At 43.2% G+C, this 24,805-nt stretch overlaps 1 protein-coding gene across 3 annotated transcripts; it reads left to right on the top strand.

The window, feature by feature from the left end:
• Positions 1-625: 625 nt before the first annotated feature.
• On the top strand, positions 626-24,648 carry card11 (caspase recruitment domain family, member 11). Of its 3 annotated transcripts, none has more exons than XM_017416514.3 (25): positions 626-968; positions 8,874-9,074; positions 9,239-9,376; positions 9,541-9,717; positions 10,604-10,752; positions 10,857-11,036; positions 11,480-11,626; positions 12,294-12,419; positions 12,516-12,710; positions 12,831-12,929; positions 14,217-14,286; positions 14,368-14,570; positions 14,710-14,819; positions 16,112-16,146; positions 16,282-16,393; positions 16,493-16,694; positions 16,863-16,989; positions 17,223-17,466; positions 17,658-17,742; positions 18,475-18,570; positions 18,683-18,800; positions 20,570-20,752; positions 22,495-22,616; positions 23,608-23,723; positions 24,226-24,648. In XM_017416514.3, exons 2-25 carry the CDS (start codon positions 8,885-8,887, stop codon positions 24,428-24,430), a joined length of 3,429 nt encoding a protein of 1,142 aa, XP_017272003.1. In that variant the 5' UTR covers positions 626-968; positions 8,874-8,884; the 3' UTR covers positions 24,431-24,648. The 3 variants fall into 3 exon arrangements, with proteins under 3 accessions (XP_017272003.1, XP_017272002.1, XP_017272004.1); XM_017416513.3 differs by having other exon boundaries at positions 627-968; positions 12,792-12,929; XM_017416515.3 differs by lacking the exon at positions 12,831-12,929 and having other exon boundaries at positions 627-968.
• The last annotated feature ends 157 nt before the right edge of the window (positions 24,649-24,805 follow it).

Genomic DNA, 24,805 nt, shown 5'->3' with positions numbered 1-24,805 from the left:
AAAAGTCTGATCAAAGATGCTGCTCTATTCCAATTTTGGTCACATTATATAATATGTTAAATAAGTCAGGGCATGACTTATCATGATTTATGGCATGAACTCCTCAGAACTTCCTGTTGCTCATCATATGTTGAGCAGCCTACGTAGAATAATGCCATTACTTCAAATTTCACCACATGAATGTTTTTGTTAAACTAATGTCATAAAATTAGCTTAAATATGCTTACATAATCCAAGGTGGGCATCTCTGAAATAAATTATTCTTATATACTAACATGCTAAGCCATGATCAGAATTAAACTCAACATAATATAAGTTCATTGTTAAATTACCCATCTATTTATATGTGTATTTTGCTTTAATTGGATCGTTGCTCATGCTTTACAAATGTGTGAGCGGCGCGTTGTGGTTGGTTGGAATTAAACCTCATCATGATGGAAATGATGCAAGTCTTTTGGAAAAGAAAAACAAGACGAGCTTGATGTTGATGTCGCCCAGCTGACGGAGTAAACAATAAAACAGGGCGAATAAACTACTAATGGTGCGAAAGAAGCGGCCGTGAGCTCTGATTGGTCGGTTTCAGCTCAGAGGAGAAGCAGATGTCAGATTCAGCAGCTCTCTTCCTTTCACAGCTTATTTCCATTGAGCTCGAACTCTCCGCCTCCGCTCTCTTGTCTGCCTCTCTTCGTGCAAACCCTTCTCACTTTCCTGTCTGCCAGGCTGCGGGTCGGGGCCACAGCCCCCAGGTGTCCCCCCGCTTTCTTTTAAAACTTCTGATCCTTTTTTTTTTAAAAAAACAAAAAGATAGATGGACACAACTTGAGCTGCTGTCTACGTGGAGTGAGCTTTTTGAAGCTTTCGAATGCCCTGAAAGCAAACAACAACTATAAGGATCAGGCGAGCGCACAGCATTTATTTTCAAATCTCTCTATTTTTTTTTTCTACGCGGATCTTTGGCTTCATCTCAGGTAGGAAACCTCACGTGTTCTCGTGTGTTTAGCTGCTTCAGAGTTGAGCGTAAACAAGGCTGATAAAAGTGTGACAGTTCAAGTGGAAAAACAGGCTGTCACACCTCGTTTATCACCACAGAGCTAAAACCTGCAGTGTGTCATCAAAGGTTAGAGCTTTACAGAGGTTTTGCTTTGCTTCATGAGCAGTTTGTTGTGTCCCAGTGGCTCATAAGTGAGAACTGGAATTAGTTTGGCTTCACACACGGCGAACGTTTGTCATCGCAGAGGTTTAATCTGGTGCTATCAGCGTGTTTGGGATTCCAGCAGCAGGTGCAGGGGACAAGGAGGTCCAGTTAGTGGGAACCTCACGCTGATGCAGCACTCAGACTGCCTATAAAGGAATGTAAACGAGTGGATCACCTGCGATGGACTTCAAAACTATAACCAGAACAGTATATGAAAGGTTGATGCAGCTTTTAAAAGCTGTTCCATAAACAGAGCCACCAAAGAGTCAACGTCTAATGTCCAGTTAGTCTCTTCAAACAGAACCCAGATATCAAATTTCTTCAGGTCTTCTGCTTCACAATGAAGCCTTTGTGACAGTTTATAAACCAGGACAGATCATATCTTTCCCATCAAAGCATTTGTTCCTCAGTCTGAGACCGGTAAGCTCTCACTGCAGGATCGGACCTGGTCCTGCACTCTGGACTTTGGACTGGATTGGTTTTGCCAGGGTCGGACGATGCTACGGCCACGTCACACTTTGGCGTACCTGCCACGTGTTTCTGCAGCTGTGAAAAAACACGGCTGCCACATCGCCACTTCACGTATCTGATGCTCTAGCGTCGTCTCCAGGTTGGCACGGATTCACCAGTCGTGTCCCCAGATTTTGCAAACGTGACGTATGCTTCCTAATGACAAAAGCAGCATAGCAGTGACCCAATGAATACACAGCCTCACGCAATGCCGTTCAAACACAGCTACCATGAAGCTACAGAGAGCATCAGCTAAAAGAAGAAGTAGAAGACCCAAAAGATGGTGGGTGAGAGCATGATGCTAGATGCTGACAGGAAATTGCAATTCAGCCATTACCAGCTCATGGAAAAAGATCCTGTATGAGCTACAGATAAGCAGCAGCAAGAAGACCCAAAGTCTGAAGAAAACTCCACAACAGCAACGTAACATTTGCCCTTCGATCCTTGTAAGGCGCTGTAAAAACTTACACAGTATACGTAACGAAAACCCAACCCGAACGCTGGGCGTACATCATATACGCCCCAGAAATGCACTTCATTTCTTTACATATGCACGCACAGAAAAGGCATTTCTTGATCTGCAAAAAAAATAAACACGCAACCTCTTTGCTGAATATCACAATGATGATATTAGTTAGGATAAGCGCACATTTTTTTCACTCCTCAGCGCCCGAAACACTGTCCAGCATTTTGACCTCTATAATCCATATTGGCTAAGAGCATTTACGGCTGCGTCTCACCGGGCTGGACTCGATGGAGACCAGTTTTCAATTCAAAACTGTAAGAAAACAGGCAGTTTTTTCAGTTCCAGCCTCACTGAACTCTGAGTGTTGCAACTGAGTGACCAGCGAGCCGTGACAGTTTTTGAAAATCATGGCCTATTTTCACCCACCTCCACACCATATTGTTCCGGCCTTGGCCGACTTTGTAGCCATATTGGCTGCCCACCCCCCACGTCTACAATATAACCTATTGGAGCCCCCTTTTTAAATGAAAATAGGCAAATTTGCACCTGCTTTTTGAACATTAATACTGATTCTTAGCGTGTTTTTTTTACCCGGAGAGCTCCCAAAATGCAGCTCCTGAGAAAGGTTCAAGAGACCTGCGACAAAACTGAGAAAGATTCGAGACTGGTTTGCCCGAGTCGACGACACAACTATTTGGAGACAAAATCTGTTGCTCAGAATTCAAGCGACGGGACTGAGGAAACTGAGAACGTTTACGGACATTTTTGAGCCCTCCTCTTGAACGCCGTTCACAATTTTGTCACCAACAGTTCAGTGCAGTGACACTCTCGCTTCAGGGAGTCCAGTCTGATCACCAGATATATTCCCGTCCTGTAGTTTGTGGTTCGTCTGCGGTCCTTTGTGACACTGGCACTGCGTTTGTTCGTTTTGCGCCAACGTGAAATCTCTGACCTACTGTGCAGCTTTTAGTTTGAACTTAGGAGCAGGAGAAAGATCCACTAAGTCGGTGAATTTAGTTTGATGTCAAACAGCATGATAATCTAACCTCAGACACTTTCGCTGCATGAGTCAGTGGTAGATTAGGTGGATATTGTGATGGACGGTTCGATTTCTCAGATACGGAGTGACAGAAATGAAACAAAAGGAAGAGAAGTTACCAGATTTGTTACCAGTGGATGGCTGTAAATTTCCCAGAGGTATTTTTTGATTGACTGATTGTAGGTAGTAGAAGTTTTTGTGTGGTAGCAAAAGTAGAAAAGTAAACAGGATTTGAAGGGAATGAACCGTTCAGTGATAGCAGAGATCATATTAGATGATTCCTGGTTACTTTAAAAGCAAATATTATGGAAAATAGTCCTTTCTTACTTAAATACAGGTGTTTTTAGAGATGTCTGATGCAATTCGACGTGGAGCCACACATTCATTCATTCATTCATGTGGGTTTCTTTAATATTTTCTTATTCCTCCACAAATGGCGAGAACTGAGACTTTGTGGTCATTACGTTATGTTTGTCTCTAAACTGAGCTGTGGAGCAGTGAAGAGCACAACATGCCCTTCACATGCACATTTTTAAAGCACTAAAAATAATATATATATATTTTTTAAAACTGTCTGCCTGCCAAATTTTCATGGGGGAAACTCAACAATATCCTGCTGATTCATGAGCACACAGAAGAAAAGCTGTTCCCCTTTTTTTCGGCTCATTTTATTGCCTTCCAGCATAAATCTCATGGGAAAATTGAAATCTTATTGAATATTTGGGATGAAAAAGTCCCATGGGAGCACATACAAATAAAATGTACAGTACATGTCGGACAAAATGGGTTTTTTCTTTTTCAATTCTTAACAATAAAGAACACCTCAAAACATCAGCATTGACGCTCTGTAGTGAAAGCTGATAGTCAGTTTCAAATTCTGCACCTAATATGTAAAAAAACAACAACTTCTTGGTCAATCAAAGTGATTGGATATATTGATTGTAGTGGTCATTATTTTCCTTTGGTATGTTGGTGTTAATATGCCGAATAAAAATGATGTGAATTTGTGGCTTTTAGTGACTTCTCCAAAACAGAGAAAGAAAGAACGTTAAAAAAAGGGGGGCTGAGACATACAGTATGTTTTTGGCTGCAAAAAGCAGCATTTAGGTGGCTGTTTACTGTAGGTGAGCTCTGTAGAAGAGACTAAAGCAAAGTGAGGCAGCAGCAAATCGCAAGGTATGAAAGAGGAGAATGGAAACAATTCGCCTGTTCTGTGCATCGTGCAAGACGGGACTCTGTAGAGCTGCATCTTTTTTTTTCCTTTTCTTTTTGTTTGTTTGATGAAAGGAAAAAAAAACGAGAAGAAAAATGTAACCCATGCATTGTACTATATAAAGGCCTAAAAAACAAGCAAAAACACAACAACTGTGACCACAGCAGCATCAAACTGAAACGCCACACAAGAATAGAGGAAGAGAGCTGCGATGCACATCTGGTTTGAAAAGGAGGAAGCAAGGATGAACTTTCTCAGCAACAAAGTCCAAAATAAGAGAAGAGGAAACGTGTGCGGTTACTTAAGGGGTCTGTGTGTGTGTGTGTGTGTGTGTGTGTGTGTGTGTGTGCTCATGCATACACAAGAATGGCTGTGAGTTGGTCTTCATGTTTGTGGTTTCATCATCTGCAGTGTATGTGTGTGTGTGTGTGTCGAGCGTCTGCACGCTGCAGTTACAAATGGCAGCTCCGGGTGTAAAGAGGGAGTGTGATGCTTCTGTCGGTGTCGGACTGCAGTTTGCAACTCAGACATCGTTTAGCCACCGTTCATCACTCAAACGCCCCCGTGAAAACGCAAGCTGCTGGTGGGGTGTCTGAACGCGCACAGTGCAGACTGAGGCAGCAGAAAGTGTGTGTGTGTGTGTGTGTTTACATGAGGGAGCCTCGATTTGCCTAACTGTTGGCTGTGACTCACAAAGCAGGATTGTAGAGTAGCATGCATAAACCTGAGCGTATGCAAATGCTGTGTGTGTGTGTCAGTGTGTGTTTACGTGTAAGAGAGGGTGTAATGATGGGGAGAGAAGCTTAAGTGGGAGTAAAGGGGTGATAAGAGAAGGGGGAAAAATTTGTTTTGGAGAAATAAAAGTGCTTTGGAAAGGAGACCAGGAGGTATAACTCAATACAATGTCCTTTCTGTCCCCTCGCAAAGAGGTGTTTTATAATCAGCGCCGTTCCAGTCATTACAATGTGACGCAACATCCTTTTTCGTCCCCTTGAGAACAGCTTTTTTGACCTCAGTGCACTTCAGTCAGCTGCCTTCACGAAAGAGCCGCGAATAAATAGACCAGAAGTGCTAGTTTCCTGAAGAAAGCGACGTAGAGCAGGGGCAAAGGAGTTCTGGATTCAAGCCGGGTCTCACGCGACCCGCAGTTTTCGATGATTTCACACGCAGTGCGTCTGACGTCGAAGTAAAAAGCAGGTTCTACTTGATGCTCGGGGCTGATTGTTCCAAAACCTGACCTGGTCGAACACAATCAAGGCTGCCAGGACCGTAATAAGTGGCAGCTTTTCAAATCAATCAAAATCAAACGTAATGGTTGCCGGCATTGTTTTGATTTTGCAGATGATCACATCAAAAAGCAGAGTTTGAACCCGCTCAGCATCTTTTTAAATCACCTTTTTAACTTTTCTGTCACCTGTAACTGGTGGCAAAAAGATCTGGTAGGATCAAGCAGTCATTGTAAAGGACAATAGTCAAAGGGAAACTTTGACATTGTAATATGTCAGACCCTGAAAATGTCATGGTCTGTGGGCTTGATGTTAATGTCATGTATTTATGTCTTCTGCTCTGGTCATGTTTGTTACCATTTACCTTACGTTTGTGTCCATATTCTATGTCCTGATCAGCTTTCTCCTTGTTTGATTGTGCAGACCTGGTTTGCTTCTAGTTCCAATTCGTTCTTTTCCTGTTTTGCCACACATCTGGCCTCAGTGTTTGATTCAAATCTGTTTTTTTTTCTTCTTATGCTTGACTTCTTCCCTCAGTCTATATATACTGCGTGTGCTCCTTGTTACAGACTCTTGCCATTTCATTTTGGTCTATTTGTGTTCGTCCCACTTTCCATTTTCAAAATAGGTTCTTTAGATTTTGTCCTGTTGTAGTCACTCTGCCTCTGCCGTGTGAGCGGGGTTTTGTTTATGGAAAAAAATAAAGCGGTGTATGGTTTTCGCCCCCTGCCTGCCTTCTGCTCGCTAGTTCTGTGCTTGAGCTCTTCTCCGTCAGCCATTGTTTGGACATGATTGTGACGACGTCGTGACACAACCGAGGGGCACAGATACTGAGAGCGACCTAGTACAAGTTCAGACTGGTCTGCCCAATGAAAAACAGGAGCTTGTTTTAATTAATGAATCTGAGTTAACGAAAAAGACCTGCGTTTCAAACTGAAAGTTGGGTTTTCAACGTGGATTTTCCATTCCCTGTTTTTGCATGTAGCAGTTATAATACGCTACCGGGTGTCTTGACTATTTAGATCATCACTGTCACCTGGAAGAGGTTTGTTATTTATAATGGACATAACTTTATAGAACACTACTCACTGTCCTAATCTGCTGCTTCCACACTCAGGGGAATTCATTCAGAAATCACACTGCTTATCTTCCAGAGAGACACTTACTCCTCTTGGTTCACTTGTTTTGGGGAATTTTACCCTTCCCGTCTGGCTCGGCTCCAATAAAGTTTGATCCTGGATCTGATAAGTCTTACAGTTCATTGTTGCTTTCGGTATGTTCCATCGACAAGTGTCTGACTTGGTATTTGGTTCTTTCACGATGTTCAAGGATGTGACATTCTGTTGGGAGGATCTCAGGCATGTTGTCGGTCAAGAGGCACTTCCTTTCACCCTCGTTACACCGACATGTAGAAGAGAGTCCAGTTGGGACAGCTGCTGGAAACATGGCAGCTTGAGAAGAGCAGACGCGGAACTCTCTTTCCTCTGATTTCTTGGTCTTATTGCTTATCGCCTTGTTGCTGAAATGTGCTATATGAAGAAGTTTGACTTGACTTGACTTACTGACTAATCACTGGATCTGTGAAATGATGCTTATCACTGTGGCTCATTTTGAGATCCTTGTCAGACAGAGTTAGAAATCTTGTTGCCTTGTTGCATCAGTTTTCATGATTGGTGCTGTTTTGACTTCAAGATGCCCCATTAGCAGCTCTGAAGTTCCCTTTTGAGGGACTACTTTTTCTTCTATCGCAACTTAGGTCCTGAGAACCACTCAGACCTAATTAGCTCGAGGCCCATTGAAGGAAACTCTCCTTCTTAGAAACGTAGGGCCATGGATTTGGCTCAGTAGTCCTAAATCCTCTGGGGAAGGCTGAAAGAAAAGACTTCAAGCTTCATCGCTGATACATCCTAAAATTACTTGTGAATTTATCTCTTTACCAATATCTAGCTCATTCTTCAGCATGTTGCTTACAGCTGTGGAGAAAACACCTGCAGCTAACTCAAATCCCTGTATGGTAACTATTTTTGGAGGCACAACTTTTGCTTTCTTAATGACCAAGGCACCTTGTGTTCAGCCACGAATCTGATCTATATAATTGCATCTGAAAAGTGATGCAGTTCAACATTCACAACCGTACTCAAAAAGCAGCTTGTAATCTGAGTCTTGTCAAAGTTTCTTAAGTCACTCAACCAAATTCTCCACCTTGGTTTTAAGCCTCTTAGTAGTGGTTCATTCCAGCTGATACCCTAATGGCACATCTTTTGTAGCATCCTCTTTCCTGATAAAATGAAAGGAAGCTTCGCCCTAGTATTGGAAGATCACCAAAGGCCCTTATAACCACAGATGGTGTAACTGCTGGGACCTCCCTGGCTTTGTTTAAAACTTTAGCATGTAAGTCAGCGGGCAATGTGTATTTTCTTTAAGGAGCTGCAGCCAGTTGACTTGTCCTTTGTGGCTTCAGCTTCCAGGTTCCTGTCCTGTCTCTAGTTTTAATATGGTTACAAGATCAATAGTCCTAATATAATGGTCCTGTTAGATGACCCATCTATTGCACATATTCCTGACGGAGACAAAGCTGTTTGTTTTAAGTTGTGTGGTGTTTTCAGCTTTATTATCAGTGGTGGGGCGTGAACAGATTCTCGCAGCTAGCTTAGTTAGCAACCCGATGTATCTAATTAAATACTGTATACAGTACGGCCTAAATCAAAAGTGTCACTCAAAAACCTTGTCTTTTATTTTTTTAAAAACACATCAACCTGTATGAAAAACTACTATCGACCCCCTAATCCAATACCTGCTGTAGCTCGTTAGCATATTGTCACTAGCTCGTTAGTGCCAATATCAGTAGTTTAGAAGGTACTGTATTTATTCATAAACCAAAATAGTTGACATGCTTTATGATAGCTGAGCAAGATACGGATGTTTATTTTAAGTTGTGTGGTGTTTTGAGTTTCAGTTTGAGTGCTGGGGTGTGTGAACAGATTTGCCATTCTTAGAATTCTGCTTAACTTTGACTCCAACACTAAAAAGAAAGCTGTCGGTTCAACACAATGGCATTCTTTTCTTTTACCGTTTAGAGCAACCATTTGATGGTTAAGTGACAAGTATCCCAGCTTCCCCTGCTAAGTCATAGATAAAATCTGATGAACTCTTTCTAGAGAGGTATTATCATGCGTGAGAGCACCCTGCACAAAATCAGCCCAACTGGTTTTAATCATCCTTAGGTGGACACGAGATGGAGATTGAGACCGCAGAAGACGTGGACGCAATGTGGGACCAGGTGGAGTGCAAGCGCTACGAGCTGTGTCGCGGTATCACCCCAGCAAAGCTCACCCCGTACCTCCGTCAGTGCAAAGTGCTGGACGAACAGGACGAGGATGAGATCCTCAACTCCCTGCTGCTCCATGCGAAAGCAAACCGCACAAGTAAACAGAAAGTTGTAAATGCAGAACTGTGATTTTTTTTAATTATCAGTGTTTAGATAATAAGGAATTTGATTAGAAAATCAACCTTTCTTATCTGTCCATTTTTCTTTGAAAACGTAAGCCATTGCAGAAATTAAAAATGACATAAATCAAACTTTTATCAGGCCGTCTACTTGACATCCTTCGCACTAAAGGAGGCCAGGGGTATGTGGCCTTTTTGGAGAGTTTGGAGTTTTACTACCCCGAACTGTACAAGTTGGTGACAGGAGAAGAGCCCACACGACGATTCTCCACCATCGTAGGTGAGACACACACTTTTCTACGCAAACAGGTGTGCATGGACACACATTATGCTTCACTGGTTGAGGTCAGAATATAAAAAAATGATGTTCAATAAGTGCAGCCCACGCAGTGAAATATGATACGCGTCCTCACTGTTATTCTGTCTTCTGTTTCTTTGTTGCAGTGGAGGAGGGTCAAGAGGGTTTGACCCAGTTTCTCATGAGCGAAGTGGTGAAACTGCAGCAACACACCAAAGTCAAGACCCTGCAGAACGCAGAGCTCAGCAGGAAGACACGCACGCTGGAAGATGAGCGCAAGAAGCTCAGCTTGGCTAATCAGGAGCTTCAAGCCTTCCAGCAAAGTAAAAAAAAAACAAAACACAAGTTTTATCACACCTATATTTCCTGCATTACACCGATCAAAGTTTTGTTTCTTCCACTGAATTTCCTTATAAATCCAGATAACTGAACGATAAATCTGAAACTGCTACCTCACTTCACATGTGTTTTTTTTTCCAACCTCTCATGGTACACCACAGTCGAGTCTAACAAAGATATTTTCTTTTTTAATCACGAAAGGCAGGTCATGAAACTAGAACACTGTGGTCTTTGTTTTAACACCCTGTGCAGATAACCTCTGCAAACTGGCACACAAACTATATTTAAACAATTTCTGAAAAAGAAAAAGACAATTTGGCCAGCCCGGCATAGCTGCCTTGCTGTTTTCAGTCACGCAAATGAGAAAATTGTCAAATTTCTTATTTGAGGAGGAAATACTTAATGCTCGTCCTCTTAAAGCGATAGTTCAAGTCGTTTGAAGTTAGCTTCAGTGGAAGGGTTACATCCAAAAAAAATTCTATTTGTTGTAGATAGCTCTTTGAACAACTTTAGTTTGGAGAAATAGCTCAATTCTGACCTGATTGACGAGCTAAAGGCTAGTCTGAACATAGCCAAGACCCAGGTCGATTAATACAACTCAAATCCTCAAAGCTACAGAGTTCCAGAGAAAATCTTTACATCATACGTGGTTTTTCTGACAGAAATGGCAAACTTTTGTTCTTTGTTTTATAACACTTGCGTGCCCCCAAAACTGAACAAACATAATCAAAGTGGCTCGATGATATAAGCTGGTTCTCTTTAGTCAAGGAGTCCTCATTAATAGTCAAAACTTGTCATCAGATTTGAATCATTTCTGTTCAAACGCTCCGCACTGGTTGTCGTCATTTGCATGTCCGCTTGGTTGTCCAGGGTACAACAAGCTGCGAGAGGAGAGAAACACCTACAGTGACGAGCTGCTGAGAGTGAAGGACGAAAACTACAAGCTGGCCATGAGGTACGCCACGCTGAGCGAGGAGAAGAACATGGCCGTGATGAGGAGCCGAGACCTGCAGCTCGAGGTTCCACAAACGCATTCGTACACGAACAGTTTCAAGAAGATGTCATGGCTCAGAGGGTATTAAGCATTTTTACTGGATTTTATTTGGCTTTTTTTTTTTTGTAGATCGATCAGCTGAAGCACAAGCTGAACAAGGTGGAGGAGGAGTTCCGGATGGAGAGGAGGCAGAGCCTGAAGCTGAAGAACGACATCGAGAATCGACCAAAGAGAGAGCAGATCTTTGAGCTGGAGAGAGAGAACGAAATGCTCAAGATCAAACTGCAGGAGCTGCAGTCCATCATACAGGTGCAGCCCCAACTGACGCCTTTGTACGCGGAAAGAGGCACAAAATTGGATGTTTACAAAGCCGTTTTAATGAGCCCCTAAAAAGAAAATTAGCAGTCTTTCAAAGGAGCTGACAAGTGCATGGGTATTGCTGTAATTTTGTGACACAAATATGTGAGACTTCAGCAGCTAACACACTCCACTGTGTGTGTGTGTGTGTGTGTGTGTGCTGTCAGGCCTCAAGCTGTGTGTCTGCTGAGCTGATGCTGATTAGAGCTGAGCGCTAGACAAAACAATAAAAGTGAGCAGACTTTGTGGTGGAATATTTGTCACCGCTATAACACTCATTTTTTCCTCTCTTCGTCATACAGCATGGATGAAAAAAAGAAAAGATAAAAACTTCATCACAGCTTTAGTCTTTCATACCTAACCGAGTGTGTCGCGTGTGTGTGTTTTATACCCAGCCTGGCCCATTACCAGCATCAGACAAGGCCGTTCTTGACATTTTGGAGCACGACAGACAGGAAGCTCTGGAAGACCGACAGGATCTGGTGAACCGCCTCTACAACCTACATGAAGAAGTCAGACAGGCAGAGGAGCTGCGAGACAAGGTCACAGCTCACCCATTTAACAACAACATTCACACGGGAGCTAGAGTCGGGAGGAGAAGAAGGTCAACCCTCCTTTTACATGGAAGGAAGTAAACAAATGATCTGGTCTTTATTTTAATCTGACGCCATGTGTACAAAAACACACCATAGATTCCACCATGTTGTGATTTAATAAACAAAAATGAAGCCAAACTGAAAAAGACTTAATTGAAAATTGAATCTGAATGATTCAGAAGACCCCTTGGACGACGTCCTTTGGACACATGAGACCGAAGTAGAGATGTTTACCCATAATGCACAGCAACATGTTTGGCAGCACAAACACCTCTTACCAACTGTGAAGCACGGTGGTGGAAGGGCTGATGGTTTGGGCTCCTTGCAGTCATGGAGCTGACCATGAACTGCTCTGTGGACCAAAGGGTTCTAATAATGACACGGTGGAATCTGTGGTGTGTTTTTGTACGCTTGAGGTCAGTGAAAGATGGTGGACCCCCCTTACCCCCATGACTGGTGGTCATGTGACCAGCTGCTTGTTTAAATGTACGATTATGAAGCAGAGAGGGGCAGAAAAACACAAACCGTTCACCTCTTTTAGCACTTCTCTTTGTCTGCCTGCCTTTTCGGTTTAGTAAACTTGAATAACACCTGTGTGTGTGTGTGTGTGTAGTACTTGGAGGAGAAGGAGGAGCTCGAGTTGAAGTCCTCCTCGCTTCAGAAGGACTGTGAAATGTATCGCAATCGCATTGACACCATCAATTCCCAGCTGGAGGAGGTTGAGAAGGAGAGAGACCAGGTGACAACGCCCTCCCGCTCAAACACGCCCGTAGATTTCTGTCACTCTGACTGACGGTAGCTCCCCCTCTTTTTTTTTTGCTCATGGTGTTCGCAGGCATTTCGAGCCAGAGATGATGCCCAGCATCAGTTCTCCCAGAGCCTCATCGACAAAGACAAATACCGAAAGCAGATCAGAGAGCTGGAGGAGAAAAGGGACGAGCTCCACATTGAGATTGTGCGCAAAGAGGCCAAGCTGGTAACAATCGAGTGTCGCCTTCGAAGGATGTCCAAAGACATTCCCCTGGACCAGGTCAGACTCGGACACCTGGTCACTGTTATTGCCTGGACAACTTTAATAGTTATTTACATAGAAGTTTCTGGGTATTCACAGACTTTACTGAGGGACCTTCCTCCCCCCATCGTTTCCCAGGGGCAGGGCCAATCAGAGTGGTCCAGTGATGAGTCGCATGAGGAGAAGTTTCAGTCTGAAAAGCCCCGACTGAAACGCCGACTCAACCTTAAAGCAGGGGTCAGCTGCGCTCATTTGTTCTACAAGTCAATTATCTGTGGCTGCTGCTGTTTTCTACAGCAAGATTTAAGACAGATATACAGTTGGAACCAGATGTTTACATACACCTTATAAAAGGTATATAGTCATTTTCTCTCACTATTTGACATTAAATCAGACTAAACCTTTCATGTTTTAAGTTGGTTAGGATTCCCAAAACTATTTATATTTGCTAAATGCCTGAATAATAAGACAGAAAACTTTATACTTTCTTCCCAGATTACTATGCCCTGAAACAGTTTGGAAAAGCTAACATGATGATGTTCTGGCTCTGGAAGCTTTTGATTGGTTAGTTAACAACATCTGAGTTAATTGGAGGCACAACTGTGAGTGTATCTTAAGGCACACCTTAAAGACACTGCTGCTTTGTCTGACATCACGGGAAAAATCTAAAGAAATCAGCCAATCAGGGCGGCAGCATCATGGTGTGGTGGTGTTTTGCTGCAGGAGGGACTGGTGCACTTCACTAAACAGGTTGCATCAGGAGGAAAGAACAATTTGTGGAAATATTGAAGCAACATCTAAATACCTCAGACAGGAAGTTAAAGCTTGGACACAAATGTGTCTTCAAATGGACATCCTGTCTCATTAGTTACAGAGTGGACTCAGGACAACAAGGTCCTGATCTCAGGCGGCCTACAAACCTGACTCAGTTCCACCGGTTCTGTCAGGAGGAACGGGACAAAAACAACAAACTATTGAGAGAAGCTTGAAGGAAACCCAAACTGTTTGACCCAAGTCAGACAGTTTAAAGACAACGCTGCCAAATGCTAAAAAAAGGATGTCAACTTGTGACTTTAAAGAAAGCAACAGAAAATTTTTAGAAAAAATTCTTTCTGCCATTATTTGGACATTTAACAAATACAAATAATTTTGGGAATCCTAACTGACCTGAAACAGGAAAAGTTTTAGTCTGATTTAATAAAATTATTGTCTTTTATACATCTGTAAACATCTGGTTTGAACTGTAGTCGTGATGTATTCTTTTAATTGAGACAGCCAATAAACTATTTAAACTGTAGTGGTCATATTAGCCACAAATTTGTATTATTTTACTGGGAAATACATGTATAGAATGTCTTTTTTAAATTATTTGCCATCTAGACAGAATGATCTGCTAACATCAATCATTTTCATTATTACTTTTTTATTAACTATACATCTGTGCATTAAGATTGTTGGGTATGAAAAGGTGTTGTCATAAAGACAAAGGTTTCTAACTGAATTAACCTACATTTTGTCATTCAGATCAGAGCTAAGTCTCCAGTTTCTTTGCTCAAAGACGTTCAAATGAACTCAGACGCCAGTCAGCGTGCAGGTACGCAGGTCACGAGGGTCACTTTCACTTGGTGTTTAACAAAGGCCCTTCCTCAAGCTGCGTCTGTTTTCCACCTTCCAGCCGCGGCTGCCGCCAACGGTGGAGATTTTCTTGACATCCAGATGCCAAACGTGAACGGCAGCAACTCTCTCCCGCCCTCGCCTAGCTTCCCGATGTCCCCCACGTATCCTCCGTCTTCGGCTCCCCCGCTGCTGCCCTCCTCGCCATCCCCGTACCCCGCCCATCACGCACACTCCACCGCCGAGCAGCACAGGCCCAACATAGTGAGGCTGAGTTGTTTGAACTTCATTTTTGTATTCTTAAAACCTTGAACTTCATTGCTTTTAGGACAGTATTGCACAGACTTGTTCACTGGCTTGTTTGGTTTGAGCTAAAATGTTCGGTATCTTTCATTTCTAAAAGTTCCAGCTTTGCCGGAACGACAGCAACCTGTCCATTGTCCCAGAGCCGCCCGAGAAAGCATCTCTGTATCGCAGAGAGAGGGAAAAGGAAGAGGACTTCCACCCCCGCAGGTAATAAACAGGTTTCTTCCAGACAATTAGCAGTTGGTTTCTCAAATAATATTAACTTTTATACACTCACTGACAAAAAAGTGTTAAGCACACAGAAGGAACGCTGCGATTTGGACATAATTTGGTCCACGTGCAGACAAGCGATGAGCGTGTAAATGACTTGATTTGCAAGGAGCTGCCAGGTCTGGAGCAAGAACAGCTCATTAGTGATATCAGGTAGTTGTCAGAGCATCCAGCAGTCAATTAAAACAGTGAGGGAGGATCGAACGAGGGATGCCTTGTAGATACATTAGACAGCTTTATTAGAGCTTGATAGAGTCCGATGAGGTCACATTGTGGGTTTGCATGAGGCTGGTTGGTCGTAACTTTCTATTGTCCGGCATGTGGGGCATACCGATGTCTCAGTGGCCTGATGTCAGAACAAATAGGTACATGAGCATACCCAAAAAATGTCCTGTAGGTTCCAGTCACCTAACACAGACCACACACCAAGAGAGGATTGTGCGCCAAGCATTGCAGAATCCCATGACCTCAGCACCCGCCATCAACACACAGGTAGTGGAGTTATTACAACACATCGTGTCATGGCGCACTAAGTCTGCCATCAACTGGACAAGGAGTTCAGTTATCCATGTGTACATAGGTGGTCAATAACACAAGAGTGATGCCATAACCAGTAGGCATGAACTGATGACAGGCAGTGTTGTATAATACCAATCCTGTCAAGGCTGTGGAGAGACACAGCAGTGTTACTCCTGGTAGTGTGGGGAACCATCGGTTCTGACTTCAAGTCACCTCCGGTAGAGATCTGAGAGACCCTGACAGCGCCTTGTTAAGTCAGTGACATGTCTTACCCCTCCTAGACGGCCTGCGTCATGGTAAGGTCTTCCTATGGTTAGCCAGGTCCCACCATCTTTTCTCAGTCCAACGTTCGGAATCAGCTTGGATGTCAACTCTGACCCAGAGCTGATCTGTTGGATCACGAGGGCCAGTCTCAACAGCTGTAGACCAACTTGCTGCAGGAGAGGATATAATGGCTGAATGACTCGGCTCAGCACAGAGACACCACTTGTTTCAGGTCCCTACTGACATGGGACCAGCAGTGTGCTCGCACTGCCAACTCTGTTATCCATTTGATCTGATATTGTAACCATTGAAATACGGTAACATGAACCTTCAACACTTGGTCTGTGTGCTTACCTTTTTTGTAAGTGAGTATAAAGTACCATTGGATTGTATTAATGCTTTGATTTGCGTAATCACTAAAAGGTTTGGTGTTTTGTTTCTCGCAGCCTCTCAGATAGCGACAACATGGAAATGGAAGGCGGTAATGCTCTTTTAAATTTGTTCAAAAATAACACAATGTTTTTGATCTAAGTAACTTCTTCTGTCGACCCCGTTTTGTAAAGTTAGTCTCTTCGTTGACCTTTTTGTCTGTTTTCTTCTGTTTGGCTTTCTTTAGAGGATGGCCCTAACTCTGTGATCTCCTCCTCCTCGTCCCACCAATCAGAGGGGATGGACACCTACGATCTGGAGCAGGTCAACAACATCTTCAGAAAATTCTCTTTGGAGAGGTACAGCCCAGTAACCCCTTACACCTACATAGCCAAGAATGTCTTTGTACAAATACCTTCTGCTGATGCTCACCTCTGTTCTTGCAAATCTGTGTGCAGGCCATTCCGCCCGTCCCTGTCGTCCTTCTCTAGGATCAGCGCGACCGTGAAGCCGGTCCAGGAGGTGTCCTTGCTGGGCGACAACCTCCTGAAGGACATTACGCTGGTTGGCGGCAATGAGAGAGGGATTTTCATCTCGTCGGTCCAGTCGGGATCCAACGCTGAGAAAGCAGGGCTGCGAGAGGGCCAACACCTCCTGCTGGTACGGAGCGAACTCACTGCGTTCTCACAGTGGCTGCAAATCAAGTTCAACCTCAGCTAAACAAACCGAGAGGAGCTGAAAACATGCGTGATCGGTTCCAGGAGAATGAGCGACTATTCGGCTTCTTTTTTCTGAAAGCATTTGTTTTTGCTTTAATCGACTCACCAGCTGGAAGGGTGCATACGAGGGGAAAACCAAAGCATTTCACTGGACACCAGTACTCAGGAGGAGGCCCACTGGACGTTGCAGCACTGCTCTGGACCAATCAAGCTGCACTATCGGGCCAACTTTGACTGTAAGTTGGGTTTTTGTTGGATGCCTTTGACTTTAAAGTAAAGTCTAAAACAGCTGGACTTTAACTCCTTAGTCCCTAGGCCTATTTTTTAAAAATTATGCTTGAAAATAACATGCCAACGGTACAGGGGTCGCTAGTGATGAAGGGGTTAACTGGTAGGCAAACATCTATGTAAGAGGCCAACCTGTGAGTTGGACTGTTTCTGTAAATGCAACCGTGTGTTTGTTTTCCAGCGTATCGTCGCCTCCAGAGGGACCTGGCTGACGGCACATTAGCGTCGGGTGACTCTTTCTACATACGCGTGAATCTGAACATCTATGGCCAGTCGGACAGCTGCCCTTTGTGCGTTCGCTGTGACGAGGTGGTGCACGTGCTGGACACCAGGCATCAGGGCCGCTGCGAGTGGCTGTGCGCCCGCGTGGACCCCTACAGTGGATTTGACCTGTCCGAACGAGGCACCATACCCAGCAACTCACGGTACCGAGCAGCTCCTTTTCGAACAGACCCTCCAATGTTGTAGATGGGAGCTTCTAGGTTTATCGCATCATCTGTTCTGTCAGGAGAAGCACAGAAAGCAGCTTTAGGGTCTAACTGGGTCTGATTTATTGTACAAAATCCTGTATTTGACGTTTCTCTGAGTGCGTGTTTGTAAATGTTTGTGACTGTAGGGCGCAGCAGCTGCTCCTGGTAAAGATTCAGAAGTTTGTCTGTCGAGGCGGCAAAGAAGAGAATGAAATCCATCGCAACAGCAGGGTAAGGATCAGTCTGATTTAGTTTATGACTTGGCTAAAGAAAGTTACATAATATTCCATGTTCCTATTTAATGTGCACAAACTAACATTTTTTTATGCCATCTATAAGTCATCTAAAGTAGGAAGCACACTGCTTTACATCCAACTATTTTAGAAAACAAAAAGGCCAAGAGTCCTTTCTCTGAAGTTTTTAAATTTTATTGGTTTTCTTTTAGGTGTGTAATATTTGATCATGATGTTTAAGAATTGTTTCAATAACTGAACAATGGTTTCAACAGGAAACACAAAGTGGAAAATGTAGCTTACTAGTGTCGTTTGTGCCTGGGGTTTAAAACTGAGACCATTTTATGTTCAAAAATGATGGTGTTACAGCCATTTTAGTCAAACCTTTTAAATAACAAAAATACTACCACAGCAAACTCTGGCTTAACATCTGTAAAACTAACTGAGTTGTAGCCATTTTTGTGTTTGCTGATTTTGCCTGGCTGTGGTGGCCATCTTGAGTTGGATGGACTTCAAAAGTTGATCAGTCATAGAGGTACATCCAGGGGTTGCTTTCTGTAGGTTTTATTAAAATCCGTCCATTGATTTATGAGGTAAAACAGTGTTGACACCAACAGCTAATGCTGAGGTTTCAAGCAAAGATCTTGTGCAACGAGTAGCCACAGCATGTGGTCAAACTGTGTGTCACAGAAGCAGAGTTGTAACTTGTCTCGTGTTCATGCATGTCTAGAACATTCTACAGGCGGAAGAATCCAGCTCCTCTCCTGATCCTAAAGCCAGTCCCCGTTTGTCCAGAGCCAGCATCTTCCTCAGTCAGATACTGCAGGTAAGGAAGAGCAAACAAACCGTCTGCTCAGAGCTACGAGGCGAAGCTGCTCTCACTTTTTCCTAAAATAAATGTGCTGAAATGAACACTTTTGTTGTTGCTGCTGTTCTAGTTCGTCAGCAGGGTGGATATCAAGTACAAGCGAATGAACAGCAACGAACGTGTGAGAATCATCAACTCCGGCAGCGCATCACTACCACGACAAGGCTTTGAGATCCTGAAACAAGAAGGTGAGGAAACCAAGCACAGCTTTCAAACCTCACATTCGGCGCAGCAGCTTTATTAAAAGCAACAGCTGAAGATTAGCTACTAAAAGGAGGAGTGTTAGAAGTTGTAACCACTACAAGATGTTTCGGTGTTAACTTATGTGTGAGGTTTTTGTCACAGAGCTCTCTGAAGGCAGCCGATAGGTTAGATAATAAATTAGAAAAAAGAAAAAAAAGGAAGTGGAAGTGCAGTTTGGGTGTACAAGCTCAAACTTAAAGTCAGCTGAACTCTGAGCCTTGAAAGCAGCTGCAGTAAACAGCAAACAGAAAATAAAAGTCGGTGTAGTGGGGAGTGTTAAAGATGAAAGCAGGTGAAACGTCTCTTGATGTCTGCGCCGAACAGCCGACATGTCAGAGGAGCCGAATTTAGCTCAGCCGATAACTAGAGCCTCACGGCCTCGTGGAGTCAATGAAACAATGAAAGTTGAAGGGTCTGAAGATAGGAGGGGATCAAAGAAAAAAAAAGGGGGCAAAAAGAGCACAAAGCTAAAACCGTGATATCAGAAACCCAACTTGAACAAGACAGAGCTGCAATAAAATGGCGCCAGAGACACTAAAAGGAGTCCAAATGGGAGGAGTTAAAGGGCTTTAATGTTCTGCAAGTTCATTTATGGGCAACATATTTGAGAGAAGGCTGAATAAAAATACTAAATCTATTTAAAATCTCAATTATTATTAAACTGAAGGTTTTAGAAAATGGTATGAAACAGTTTGGAGATTACTTAAAAGGGGAAAAAACTATATTTTGAAAATAGAAAACTTATATATATATATATATTTTGACTCACTGTATGTACAATAGAAATAAAGACACTTTTGTTAAATGACATTAACTGGTAAATAATGATAAACTAAGAATGGAATTTTCCATAAGAATGCAGCATGAATCCAGAGTCCTGAACGACTGCCGAAATTTGCTGCAAAAGCTGAAATTGAGTTGTTAAGGCTAAAAGAAGCAAAGCACTAGTAAGGCAGGAAAAGGTTCGCTAAAAACTGAAGTATAAAAAGGCTAACTGAAACTAGCAGAAGGCTAGCTAGATTAAAAAAGAAACAAAAGTAGCAAAAAGCTAGTTCAAAGCTAAAGGTAGCGGAACGATAGATAAAAATAAAAGTAGCATAACGAGACAAAAATAGAGGAAGTTTCAAAGAGAAGTAATTGAAGAGATCTCAGTGTACTTCTGTGGGGATTTTTTTTTAAGTGAAATTACTAATATTTCACTAAGATGCACAAAGCTTCTGGTCCTGACCAGAATTACCCCTTTAAATGACCCAACAGAGAAGCATGGCAGTGGTTGTGAAATGATATGGGCTGAATGAGTTGCAGGGAGGTGAAAATGTTTATAGATATTTGTCCCAAAAGCTTGCAGGAAACTATTGGCATGTCACCTGATTTGACCCTGACCGTAAATCCCTGTGGTGTTCTTATAAAAGAAAGGAGGAACAGTAAAGCTTTGCTCAGGCAAATAGAAGCTGAAATAGTCTAATAAGAATAAGTTGTATCCTCAGTGCTGAGGACGGAAAGATAGAGGGGCTTTTCGGAGTTTTAGGAAGTGAGAAATAGAAGTTGTACCGTGGAGCCTGTGTTTTTTTAACACTATAAGTCTAAACTGTTTTAGGGTATATATCCGATAATTTACCTGAAGAGGTAATCCAAGTCCTGTCGGTGGACCAGTTTTAATCAGCTTGTCTTTCTGACAGTGAGTCTGTCACTGTGCTCCTCTTTCTCCAAACAGACATTGCTGACCAGGACAACGATCTGAGCAGAGGCTTGAACCTGATCCCCTACAGTCCCGTCACCCCTCAGCGGGCCCAGAGACGAAGACCGGTTCTGTTCACTCCTACCGCTTTGGCCAAAACCATTATCCAGAAAATCTTGAACATGGGGGCAGCCATGGACTTCAATATCTGCAAACCAGGTCAGTGGAGGATGGAAAGTAACAGGCGTTTTATTTTGTCATTTCTTGTGAAAACTTACCTCAAAAAGTAAGAAAATTTGTGTTTCTTTTATTATTATTTTTGCTGTGAAAGTGTTCCTTGGCAAAGAAAAAAAATCTCTGTAAAAGCCTGTTTATTTGTCCTGAAATTGTGATAAAACAGCCTATTGTGCTATTGCCTCTTGGTTGGTGTCATTTATTGGATTAGATGATTGCAGTCTTAAGAAACAAGACATATTAGCAGTTTAACAATTTATTCATTTAACAAACAAGGGCCTCGGTAGCATGTGGAAGAACCATACACAGCCACAGCAGTCTGGTGCCTCCTTAATCATGCTGCTCTCCAGCTTGAAGTTACCATATACAGTACAGGCCCTATCCAGATCAATCAAATGTGGCGTGCTTGGAGCAGAAACCACTGTAGCAGGGTCCATGCTCACAGGTGCCAGCTGATTGCCAGCACCTGGGTCATCAGAGGTTTATACCAAGATGCAGTTGAAAAATAAGCTAATTGGCAAGTTTTTCTTGGGTGCAACCAACAGACTTACCTCTGCTGCTCGCCCCACAACAACCCCTCACAAATGTGGTTCCATTTAGGGGTAAATAAACATGCTTTTCAACGGTACACGATTTATGGCCAACAAGCATTGTTACAAACAATCGACCAAACACAATTAGACACATATTTAAATCTATGATGAGAAACAAAACTGTTGCTCTTATTCACCAGTGTTTTATGAGTGTTAGTGGAAAACTAGCAGCCTTATTGAGTGATGAATGAAGCTGTTGCACATTCTGATTGCTCTTACCATGTATGGTCTTGTTTTCCAGATGGCAGGAGGTTAAACAGTTTGTGGGTGGAATGAGAGGGATTTCTCACAATACTGGGGGCTTTTTTTTAATCTATAAAAATGATCTCTGGGGGCGAGACTCTATCAGTCATTCTCAATGCACGTTGTCGGGTCTTCTTGTCACTGCAGCTGCGATACCAAGAAGTAGTGTAATTAGGCTGCTGTCAGTGGTGCCCCTGTAAAAGGTGGTGAGAACGGTAAGGGGAATTCTCGCACCCTGAAGCGCACATCCTCTACATAGATTTCTTGACCAGGTGTCCAATGCTGAGAGTCCAGGAGGGAGCTTCGGTGATGTGGACAACCAAAACCTTTGTTTCGTTGACCCTCTGAAAGGAGGAGCCATTAACTTGATCAGAACTGTCATGTATCGGCGAAGCGAAGCGCAAAGGACTGAGTACACATCCTTGACGGACTCCTGTCGTCAATATTGCAGGGTGTGACCAAAATAGGAACCATCTGTTGACTTTCTAACAGGAAGTTCATCAGAGTACACCAAGTTGCTGTGGGATGGTTGAACTAAAGAAGTTCCCAGCATGAGGACATTTGAAAATTTCGTATAATTAAATTGTCTAGCCCGTGGGTTTAATCAAACAAAAACTAGCTGGAGAACAAAAGGTTGGGAGGGTCTTAATAGGAGTGAATGAATCCACTATGGGAACTGGAGTCGGGTGTTGTGTTCAGTTCTGTGGTGTAAACGTTCAAAGGTGTAACCAAAAAAGACAGTGAAGGCTGGGAGATGGCCTAGTTGATAAGCGGCGTGACGGTGCATTGGGATGACGTGACAGATTTTTTTCAGACTCCACATTGTACTTCGAGTGAGGTGATTCACTGCAGGGAAAATGTGGGTAAAAGACAGTCGGTTTTGTCTTCCAGACACCCTGTCCAAGGAGGAGTTTCATCTGAAACAGAACGTGGAGCCCTTCATTCACTACAAGGAGAAGCAGGCCACGTTCGAATGCATCACCCGAGAAAACATCGAGGCCGTCGCTGCCAAAGTAGGTTTTCATCACGGTGTGTGTGTGTGAGTGTGTGTTTGTGTGTGTGCATGAGTACCTGCATTTATGACCTCCACCTGACAGGTGCTGTTTCTAATGGTGCTTTTTAGCAAGTTTGTCCAAAACTAACCAAGCTCAAAAGAAAGAAGACATTAGTGCCAGTGACGAGTTTGAGTTGAAAACACCTTTTTGTGTGTAACTTTGAAACCATATTCTTGTTTTTCACAGAGGAGATTCACTCTATGGGAAGGTTTATTCTTTGTGTTTTAATAAATCTGCCACCATCCTCTAATTACAGGCAAATTTAATGTTTTTATGTTCCACTGGTTCCAGTGGTTATGTTCTATTGTCTATATGAATTACCGAACAATAATGTTTTTCTATCATGGTAGCAGACCACAAAAACATTGTGTGTGTGTAGGTCTGTTAGCAAAATATCTCATGAACCACTGGACTAATTTAATGAGACTGTCAGAACATAAATATTGGATGTACATCAACAACTGATAAACCTTTTCAGGCACATTGATTCAAGATGACCACCCCAGCTAATCAACCTTTGCAAACACAAAACTAGCTCTAACCCCGTCAATTTTACAGATATTGAGCTAAGATTTGATGTGGTATTAGCTGAGAGTCATCCCCATAGCATATTCTGAGGTCTTTGTTTAAAACTTTAGCTTAAATCTCAGTAACGGCCTCATGCCTGGGCACCAACCGTACGGTGTCCCGTCAGAAACCACTGCGTCAGCTTACTTCAAGAGTGGAAACGAGTTTCAGCAGGGCTTTCTGAGTGCCCTTCCTGTAAAAGAAATAAATAAAACACAGAAACGGTCACGTGTTCCAGCTTCTTTTACGTGTTAAACTGTGTGACCTCATCTGGGAGGTGACGCCAACTGATCAATGAGGCAACGTGGCCTTGACTCATTGTTTCACGTCCTGGAGCTGCGTGTCGTTTTAAAGTGCCGCTGTCTTTCTGCCCCGTCACCAGGGGAAACACTGCCTGCTGGAGGCTGAGCTGGGCTGCGTCAAGGACCTGCTGCGGAGAGAAATCTACCCGATCATCATTTACGTCAAGATCTGCGAGAAAAATGTCAAGAAGTTAAGGTAACCAAACCCAGTCCCCGCCACAGGTCTACCTGTTCACGGAAACCACACGGCTGCAAACCACACTTCGTCTTTCATTTTTTTTTGTTCCAAATTAAAACACGTCAGATCACGCGTGACACTATGTCTCCATGAGACAAGATCAAGGCGTCTAATGGATAAATGTCTTCCTTGACACGTTCTTGCCTCTGACTTTGTGACATAAGTTCAGTGGATGAACGTGTGTGTTTTTATCTTTTGACGAAATTAGTCAAAAAGCCAGACTGGTTTATTAGTGTTTTTGTTTTTCTGAGTAAAGATCCCAAAAGATTGTAGGTTTGTCCCCAAACCCTGATGCTCTGGGACGGGCTGTGTCCCTAAATTCTCGACCCCGGCGAGTGAAATCTGTGACAGCGAAGCAGTCAATCTGCCGCTGCATGGTGTCTACACGATCTCATCTGGGTTCCTGACGTTTACCCCACTCACCACGCTGCTGCTTCCTTCCTGTTTCCTGTCCACACAGGAAGCTGCCTCTGCGCGTGGAGTCGGAGGAGGAGTTCGTGAGGTTGTGCCGGGCCAAAGAGAAGGAGCTGGAGGGCATCCCGTGCCTGTACGCCACCCTGGAGCCCGAGTCCTGGGCGGGGGCGGACGACCTGATCAGGGTCATCAAAGACCGGATACTGGATGAGCAGAAGAAGACCGTCTGGGTCGAGCAGGACCTCCTGTAGACCCCACAGAACCCTCAACAGTCTGCACATTTACATACATGAGTAGCTAAACACAGCAAAACCACAAATCTTGTACATCTAGCTATCATTTCATATTTATAGTCAGACTCATAAATGCATTTGTGGACAATGAAAGTCTTTCAGACCTAGTGTAACGTTATGTTTTTTTTTGTAAGAGTGTGTATTTAGAAAAATAAACAGACTGATATTGTCTAAAATTATCTTTTCTTTGTCTAAAAACACAAGGTGCAGGAAGGAAAAGGCGTTAACCTGAATTTTCGGTTCCTGTTAGACATGAACAAGGATTATTGCGCCCTCTGGTGGCTTTCCACAACATCTCAGTCCCAACAAATATACCTTGGTTCCCACACTGTT

The sequence above is a fragment of the Kryptolebias marmoratus genome, linkage group LG12, assembly GCF_001649575.2.
Source record: "Kryptolebias marmoratus isolate JLee-2015 linkage group LG12, ASM164957v2, whole genome shotgun sequence".
Lineage (NCBI taxonomy): Eukaryota > Metazoa > Chordata > Actinopteri > Cyprinodontiformes > Rivulidae > Kryptolebias > Kryptolebias marmoratus.
This window is presented reverse-complemented; position numbering and strand designations above follow the sequence as displayed.